The 9,814-nt window shown below is 40.9% G+C and overlaps 1 protein-coding gene across 1 annotated transcript in view; it reads right to left on the reverse strand.

Moving 5' to 3' along the window:
- Positions 1-9,814, reverse strand: part of GPATCH2L (G patch domain containing 2-like) — a 26,097-nt gene that overhangs the window by 9,070 nt on the left and 7,213 nt on the right. Inside the window, exons 3-7 of the mRNA XM_010074580.1 lie at positions 6,489-6,665; positions 6,041-6,120; positions 3,692-3,759; positions 2,852-2,891; positions 667-752 (exon numbers count right to left, since the gene is read on the reverse strand). Coding sequence (XP_010072882.1) covers positions 667-752; positions 2,852-2,891; positions 3,692-3,759; positions 6,041-6,120; positions 6,489-6,665 — 451 coding nt within the window. The remainder of the gene's footprint in view (positions 1-666; positions 753-2,851; positions 2,892-3,691; positions 3,760-6,040; positions 6,121-6,488; positions 6,666-9,814) is intronic.

Consider the following 9,814-nt stretch of genomic DNA (forward strand, 5'->3'; position numbering starts at 1 on the left):
GGGCACCTTGCCTTTAGATAGTCACCTGCAGCACAAGAACAGGAGTCACCTCCAAGGCCAGTACTTGAATTTAATTTAGGATTAGTCAGCAGAAGGTGCCTGATTAGCATATTAACCCAAACTATGCAGTCTCAAATATACCTCAACGTTTGGCCAGAGCAGATCTAAGTTTTAGCTATAGCAATAGAGAGAAATCAAACCGTTAGAGGTTACCTCAGGTGAGTTCTGAATCTGTTCAGGGTCTATTTTAGGCACCCAGGATATCAAAATGCATCAGCAAGTCATCCACCTGAGCTTGTCAGCACTTTCCTTCTCATCTTGTTCTGATTTTAACAGTGGGCAGCAATACTATGCCCATTCATACCTATACAACAGACTTGCAGCAACTCACTGCACAATCCAGAACAGATCACATTTATTTCTAAAAACACAGCATGTTCTGCCTGTCTGTCATACACTGTTTCATACGCTCTAAGTGCTTAAGTGTATTGAGACTCTCAAACAATCTGCATTGGTATGTTTTATGCTAAGTTTGAACATAGGCCTCCTAGGGAAAAGTGCGTTAACTTCCAGGTCCATGAGTATTGTTCAGACCACGCAGTACTACTGAAGTTAACCATGGCGGGGAAGTGAGACAACCCCAACAGGGCAGAGCAAGGGAGTTACCTGGCAGTGCAGTGTGCTGGTGAGCATCTTCGGTGGGAAGCATCAGCAAGCACATCCAGAGAGTACAGAGGAGATAACGGATTGAACTGGAAAGTCAAGAGATTTTATTTAAGCAAAGCGTTAAAAGAAACAGTCTCCAGATACAGCTGCTCAAATCTATTCCCTATAGTTGTTCATACAGCGTAAGGAGACCTTTCCAACACATCAAGGGGTGAGACTACGTGAGAACTGACTCTCACTTCAGACTAAAGGCTAGCACTGGGTGCAACAGATAATTGCACCACCATCTTCTCACAACAGACAGCCTTATAAGCACATACATTATTATATTATATTATCTATTATTACAAATGCTGGTTGGCTAAGAGTGTACTCAAAGAGCCCCAGTGCTGCATGCCATAAGCAAAAAAATTGCCTCCCTTTCAGGAAGCTTCTTGTCTACCTTCACATTGTAGAGACAAAAGTCACTGTTATTAATGGTGCAAGCACAGAACTTCACACAGAGCAGATCCAATATTCCCTATGGCCATGTGTAACATCGAAACCCACCAGGTTCAGTTCACAGTGAGCTACCTCACAATTCATTCCACTGCAAGTGAGCTGCTCCTTGCAATCCCAACCCACCTCACAAGCTTTCTTTGCAAACTGCTTAAAACAAATTTCTGAAACACTGCATGGTCAGTTCATCTTAGATCCTCTGTTAGACATACTCTAGACGAATCCTGAAGGCATCAAACCTGTATAAGACAGCTTGTTGCAGAAGATTCCACTCTTAAAATGTTTTTAAAGGTCAGGACAGAAATGGAATAATCTAGTCAAGCAATGCATGGAGCAAACTTTGCTCAATATGCAAATAGAAGGTTCAGACTGGTAGTTTCTCTGGGGTACCTGCATTACACTTCCATTCAGCATCTCCTCTTTATTTATAACTCACACCACAAGCAGGAAATTCATTTCCATCTGCTTTGCAAAGTGCTACACCAATCTCCAGAACAGTTCTTGTATTACTAGGATTACTGATGCATTTTTAAATAAGGACAAATGAATAATCCACAGCTGCAGCAGGACTCATCATAAAAGCTATCTGCAACTCTAGAACTCAGTACTAGGCATTTGCCTTCAACCTTTCCGAGAAAGAAGTAGCACTATGCACCATAAAGCTGCTGCTATCAGGGAGCTCCTCCTAAAGTCAGACTGTTTGTTTACTGTCAGTGAACACTGCAGCTGCACAGTAGGGGAGAATCACCAGTAACCCTCTGTAGCTGATTCAGATTCATTTAAGAAAAGCCAAAGTAATTTATCTTGGTCATTTTAAATCTTACGTAGTTATAATCCTTATCTTTCGCAACATAAAAGTGGTATGGGAAATGTTCTTATTAACAAAAAATACAAAATTGCACAAAGGCCTGAAAATTATTTCTTGCCATATATGTATTTTTAGTCATGTGAAGGGTAAAACAGATTTCAGTCTTACTGCTCACCAACCAAAAACCAAGACGCAAAGCAAGAGAAGGGAGCGTGTATGGCTAGAAACACTGTTACAACACAACCGCTCAAGTGGAAGATCCTTTTTGCTTTCTGCTATCAAGAACTCAGGCTCTTATATCTTAAGTAAAAAAGCAACACTGAAGCTATGAAAGATTTACTGAAGAATACATAAGTGCCTACACAAGAGTTTCAGTTAAAAGAATGCCTATTCCTCTGGCTTATCACCTCTTACATTTTCCTGTCACAGCTGCTGTTTAACTACAATCAGCTCACCATTTTTTTCTGTTCTCTGTTGATGAGGCTATCAGGTAGTAGCCTGAGCCAAACAAGACAAAACAAAGCATTTAAAAAGAGAAAAACATTCCAATTCTTATGGTATTTTGAGAGGCCAAAGCTCCTCCTGCCAAGAAGCATTTTCCCTCCCACTAACTATCAGAGAGGAAGGCTGACACTAACCTGAAACAGAGAAATAAACAAAAGGAGTTCCTGAGCTATTCAGCTTAAATAGACAATATAATGCCGGAGTCATGGGTTGTATCCAAAGCCCAGAAGACACCAGTTACCAAAATGAGAAGGGACAGGGCTGCCTTACCTCATGTGCACAGGCCACAGTGTGTGAGAAACCAGAAGTCAGCACTTTGTTCTTTCTAGAGAGAAGGAAACCAAGAAAATAAAAAAGGTAGAGGAGTCAGCTTACCTGGTTGCGATCTCTCTTCCCCATGGATGGTAACCAAAAACTGGAAGGAAGCAGAGTCGGAAGGCAGAGGGGAACAACGCCAAAGAAGGAGCAAACATTGGGTGGAAAAAAAAGGAGGGTTGGGGGTAAGACGAGAAGGGGAAGGGAAGAACAAAGATGGAGGGAGAAGGAAAAATATTAAACATCAGCAGGACTCATATTAAAAACAACAACTTTCAGATCCAAGGAAGGAAACTGGATACCAACATCTGGTGAAGGCTGAACCCACTGCACTCCAGTCAAGAGATGCCACGCTTACCTATGCATTGCCAACAAGAACAGCATTAGAGGGACCCCAAAGGATACGCACCATGACTGTTCGTGGTGCTGACTACAATTTTAATACACTAATTGGGGAAGGAGACAGAACACCAAAGAGAGAGAAAGCAATTTCACAGCTGCCTTGTCAGCATAATTTCTGCAGTCTGGGTATACGCCCACAGCTTGACTCCGCACAGAAGCTAACTAACATATAGGACTCAGTCTTCTCATACTGTGTAGAAGATCTGCAGTTATTGCAATGGCACACTGTAAGGGAGGGGAAAAGAAAAAGCTGACTCTAACTGACAGGGCATTTGAGTGTCCACACACTGGGGCAGCCTTATAAACAAAAGGGAAGTCAGCAATTGAAAATAACCAAGCAGAGAAGCCATCAGTAGAGGACCGTCTCCCATTCCACAGGTCACTGCATGCTTAAGTTACCATCCAGCTCTTCATTCCCTTCAGTCCCAGGAGGGAAGGGGACCCTATAGTTCTTCCTCCCCTCCCAATGTTCTACAAAACAGCTGTTAAGGGCCTTACTCTTTCTGGCGTGGATCACTAACAATATGACCTAGCCTCTCGGCGCCCAGGGTGCTCATGGAGGTCTCCTGAAACACAAAGACAGGTAAAAGCTTGCAGACTCTCACACAGTAAGCAGACATAATAGTTTGCTGCTGCCAGTAAGAATAGATCTTACTCCCCTGGGCCACATCCTTTCCTTCCCAGCCCCCCCACTCTCAGGTAAACGTACTCATTCTCTCCTTTTAGAGCCTCCACTGAGCTATGTAACTAATTAGAATGGCAGAAAATCATTCAGTTTTATTTGTGAGGCTTGTTTTTTATTATTTTAGTGACAGTATTTGCTTGCACAGTGGTGTACCAAGGACTGGACCAGTACAGAAGCAGGATTGTGAACTGGATCTTCATGAAGTTGTCTAGGACGACTTTTTGGTGACAATGAGCCATTCCAGGTTCAAATCTTTTGTTAAACTGTTGTCTCACACTTTCATATATGGATTTAGTGCACCCCTGGCACATTGCAACACATTTAAAACATAACATTTAAATACTAGTAATTAATTGTTTACATTAATCCAACATACAATACAAGGGTGCGGTTAAGAACAAGGGAAATGGCTGAGAGGTGCTTATTTCCTGGTTGCTGTCATCAGCTGGGCCAGAAACAGGCTGAGAGACAGGACATCACACTGTCCCACTAGCAATGTGGATTCACCAAGCACAGGCGAATGGAACAAGCAGCATGCATGAAACTTTTGCTCTTTCTGAAAGCAGCAATTCAGCAGCAGGACCTCTAGTAGCTAAAGAAAAGGTAGATCCTAGGAGAAAGGACTTGCTCTGGGAGCATGATTCTCCCTGTGAGATGCTGCCCTGTGTAAGCGCTTCATGCTGGCATACACGTCCACACAGAGCCTGAAGCACCAGCTGTTCATATCTCCACAGCAACTACCTCTGAGAAAGAAATATACTTTGCAGTAAGGTTCTGAAGATTAGGGTAAAAGGCTTTCACAGGTAAGATTCTTCACACTTTGTGCCAGGTACATAGGCAAAACAGGCTCAAAGTTTGGGGGGAGTTGTACCAGCAGGGGTGAAAGATGGGCTATTTGTTACAGCAGGAAAATTATTAACTTAAAGTGCTGTAATGTTTAAATTTACGGTTTATTACTGTGTAAATTACAAGCCGTACTTTTGGTAATTAGCAGCTTGCTGCCGGGGAGCTCTGAATGAAACTCATTATTTATGATTACAATTTAGAGAGAGATGGGGAAGGGGGAGCAGTGACCTCCGCTGCAAATGACAAAGATCCCTTTAAGGTGATGAAGATGAATTAAACAAGTAAATATTATCCTTCTCATTTGGATCATTAGAGGTGCTGCCAACAGGCCCAGCCACTTGCAGGTGGCCTGAGGAATCCTACCCAAAGCCAGTCTCCTGCCAGCTGAGGATTCATATTTTAAATGCTGGTTACAACTAAGCAAGGTGAGTGGAAGAAAGAATGGGCAAACGAGGATCTTTCAAGTGTGACTGAACAGAAGGAAGAAGTTGCACTCCTCTAGACTCCAGGCCCCTCTAACACACCTTGTTAATAGACTCTAAAGTCAGTCAGCTCAGAATATATGCCAGTATTTTCAAAAGCACGGAGCACATCCCAATAAAAGAAAAGCCAAACACAGCCAACACCTTGCTTCTCAGAAACATTTTTTTAAGACAGACAGCAGCACTCAGCACTCCAAGACCCAGACCCAACCAGGTGTATCCATCCCTCTTTTAGACGGGCATCTGCAAAGTATTCCTTATTCCTTTAGAAACAGGACTAATATTTTGTTTGTTGTTTGCCCTACATATAATAAACCTAGTCAATGTCTTTGGGTAACCCCATCTGCATTAATGCATACACCTTTTATTTTTCTGTCTCTCCACTAAAAATGCAACTACTAAATCTACCTTCCTTTGCTGCCATTCATATCAGTCTGCTTCCCTATCTAAAATTTGGCCTTCCTTCACCTTTGAGTCACCTCTCTGCCCTTGTAGTCTCAGATTATGAGCATGCACAAGTCTCATGCCATCATTTTCCCCTACCTTCTGTCTAAATCTTCTTGATATTTATGCCCCGTCATTCATCTTCAGACCTCCTTTCATACTGCTTTTAACACTGATCAACTGTCTTTGCCACTCCAAACCTGCCTTAAAATCCATTTAGTCACTCAATCAACTTCCGACAGTCAAAACAGTTAAACAAATCAAATACATGAAACAAAAAACGTACAGGGCCCCTTTCTGCAGAAAACAATTCACCTGATATCTTAGAATAGTACTTCAGAACTGATCAGCACTGGAAATATAAAATTATTACACTGCAAAAAGGAATACCTTGCCAACAAGTCTCCTTCGACCTTTTCGGAGACAACGAGCAGCAGCTCCTGGAAGACGATTCACGCGAGCATGAAATCCTGAAAATCAAACCCAGAAAAACTGAGCAATGAATACAGAAGATTCTTCCTGACAAAACCACCCAAAAAACCAGTTAGTTCAGTGGTCAAATCAGATCCTCTGTCTCTTGCTTCTCAGTCTGCAAGAGGTAGACATGACAATCGATTCACAAATCAAATAAAATACCTATTTAAAAAAAAGACAACTCAAGAATGCAGGCAGCTGGTATGAGTATTTTAGTATCCTCTCCAGTAGTGCAGCTATTTTTAAATGGATAATCACAAAAACCACATCACTAATATCAGTTTAAATTGTAGCACGTATGAACAGAATCAACACTTGCCATACATTAAAAGTTCTCAAACATGGCATTCCTTATGCACCTCACCTCTCTGAGCTGGCCGCGAGGGCAAAAGAAACGTGGAATCTGAGAGCTTGTCCAGGCCTGAGTCAATCCGCTCCACTTCAGGTCGGTGGTCAGCTCCCCACTTGGGAAGAAGGTTGGGGACAGTGAATCCTGGAACACATTCTCCTTCATAAAACCAATCACTTTGCTCATCATCTCCTAAAGAAACAGGATGGAATTAGCCACAAGTAACATCAATGTGCCCTGTGACAGTCCCACAAAATACTACAGGTAAACACTTCTGGATGTGAAACAGCTGAAGTCTCATTAGGAATTCCTTCCTGAAGAGCCTTATATTTGTATTCTGTTTCAATGATCTGCAGTAACTACAGGGCCTCACTAAATGCTTTAAACTATCCAACTCAGTCTACGGAATTTCCCTGTAGAACAAAGCCTCCTTTATAGACCTGCCTAGGGCAGCTTTAGTACTCTGTTGCAACTGCATCTCATCAACCTTAGTTCAATGTTGTGTGATGTCTTATGCACAACTCTTTCTCTGAAATAATTACTGTGACAGAGGTAGAGGCCAATCATTTGGCACATGTTATAGGCTGTCACAGGAGAGACTTCAAAACAGGAGAAGACCAGGCTCACAGAGTAAGCAAGAGAATACTCACTGATGAGAAAGACGCCTAGTCTCCTAAGACATCAGCTAAGAGGAAATCACACAACTATTAGAAATGGTCACTCTGAGAGTAAGTACTAACTATGCTGTGAATCTGTCTCAAAGAAACAACAGAAGTCACGACCAAAGTCTTGATAAAGCAGGGTCACCATAATTAATGCAGCTGCAGTCCAAAACTGAACTGCATCAGACACCATTCATGGTAAATCTGCCTGGCCAGAAATCCTCTGAGACCAGCAGCACGTGAGCAGCTTAAGAAAAAAGCAGGAAGAGGGCAAAGAACCTGATGAACTTAGCTTTTCAGTAGCCCAACTAACAAACAGTCCCATGTAACTGCAAGGTACTCCACCTTGCCTTAAACGACTAACACCTGACTTAGGGAAAACTCTCATTTGCCTACCATTAAGTCTCAACTCAAGCATCCCTACTTACCCTCCTTTCCTCATCAAGACACATTATTCCTGACTAAGTCCATTATGCCTACCCACACATCTTTCCAGAAAAAAAAAAAGAAAAAAAAGAATGCAAAAAAAAAAAAAAACCCTCATCCTAGCAAGAATGCTGCAATCTCGCACATAACAGAAGAAGCAACACTTAAAACCAACTCCAACTAGCAACAGGAAGGACAGCAGAACACTTAACCCCAAAGCTTTTTATTTTTGTGATATGTCAGTTTATCTGGCATGCTTGTGACAAATATATTTTAAAATATAAATATCCCTACCCACCTTATAGTATATTAAAACTAAGTAATGTTGGATAGTTCTTCCACGTGATACAACAGTGTAGGATCTATAAGCATAGTGCACTGCCACATCTCAAATCACTACCTTCACAAGACACACTTTAACAATCAGGATCATATGCTAATACTGCAGTAACTCTTACCATCAGAGATTCCAATGCATTTAACAAAAAAACCCAACCTACAATTACATTATAAACTAGGACCATTCTCTGCTCACAGAAGTGCACTGGTAGCTGGAATTGCAAAGACAACCTATTTAATTAGCAACAGGACAAATACTACATGACATAACCTCAAAAGTTAAGTCGGGGGGGAAATACATTCAATTTAAGTATACTGTTACCTTAATTTTCATATTATTCAGTTTGGAATTGTAGTAGAAAACTATTTCTAATGTGATGTTCTGTAACAAAAAAAAAAAGTTTTGTGCTGTCTCCATCCCACTGAAGTGGAGAGTTGTTGTTATTTACTTTATGACTATAAATTGTCTAAAAAAATGAAACGGAGATGTTTCTTATTTAACCTGAAAGTGCAACAACTATTTTTAACCATTTTAAACGTAACTGTAACGTAAAACATCTTGGCCAGAAAGCTATTATAGTACAAACTGTTTGAACAGACAGAGGCCTGATGACTAGAATGTCAAATCTCTTCTAGTGTCTAACCAGGGAAGGCTGTAATAGGATTTTGTTAATTTAAGTAGTATATTCTACGTGCTCTTGTATATTGGGTATCCTACTTCTAGTAGCAGCCAAAAGTTAATGTCTAAAATGGGGTAAAAAACCAAGGTAAGTATATAGGGCAAGCATATAGACAAGTGTGTTTATATATATATATACATATATGTATGTGTATATATAGAGAGAGAGAGAGAGAGAGATACATACACACACACTCACTATCCAGTCTACCTCAATCTTGCCCCGGGTGATGAAGTAAAAATTCAACACTTCAGCCACCACCCTGCTTCATCATCTGATATGCAAGTATTCACTAATTTCAGCTCCCCATAACAGTCATCAGTAAAAAGAGAGGACAAAAGATTTGACTTTTCTGTTGCTTTTGAAGGATGGGAGGCTAGAAACAGTTATTTTTCAGCAAAGGTCAAAGCTGATATTTTAAATTGCTGCTCTTAGGGAAAGTATTATAGCAACCTAAAACCTACAGCCTAACATATCATCAGAAAACACGTAAGCATATTTGCTGTCATTGTGTCGCCTCACACGCAGATACTTGGGTCAGTAACAAGACAGTGGAAGCAGCATTTCCTACTGTGTTACTGATACTACTTCCTTTAGCACTCATATATTCCCAGAAGAGATCTCATCCAAATCTTAGCTTGTGCAATGTGACAGAATCAGAGTACACACCAGCAGAAGCTGCACAGAATTACAGGTCTCTAGGGTCACACTCCACCTGCTCCAAATATAACAGTCCTGAGTGCCTATGTGCCTATTATAACCTCTTTCACACTTACTTCTGCCATATCCCCCATAAACAGGACACTGTGTTGTCACTAAGAAATAAAACCAGATTACACTCCACACTCAAACCTCCTAAAAAACCATTTCTACAACAGACATTGAAAATACTAGGCTCAACTTGTGTGCACAAGAGCAAGGGAGGAGTGTGTATTTAGATAAATAAAACCTATCACATATTACTGTTGACTTCTTAGCACAGACTGTTAGGTGACTTGTCAGTACTAATTTTTTTTTTCATATCATCTCTTCCTGCCCATAGAGAAAAAAAGTAACAGATTCAGGCACTAATAGTATGTAGACAACAACTAAAACACCTATAGAAACAAACCATAAACTCTACTCTTTCATTATGGAGAGCTCTAAAACTCCTCTTGTATTTCTGTGCCTTACCAAAATAACAGCTTCTTATATTTCCATTATTACGGATATGAAATAAAAGGATTTCAGCAGG

The sequence above is a fragment of the Pterocles gutturalis genome, unplaced genomic scaffold (assembly GCF_000699245.1).
Source record: "Pterocles gutturalis isolate BGI_N339 unplaced genomic scaffold, ASM69924v1 scaffold27197, whole genome shotgun sequence".
Taxonomy (NCBI): domain Eukaryota; kingdom Metazoa; phylum Chordata; class Aves; order Pterocliformes; family Pteroclidae; genus Pterocles; species Pterocles gutturalis.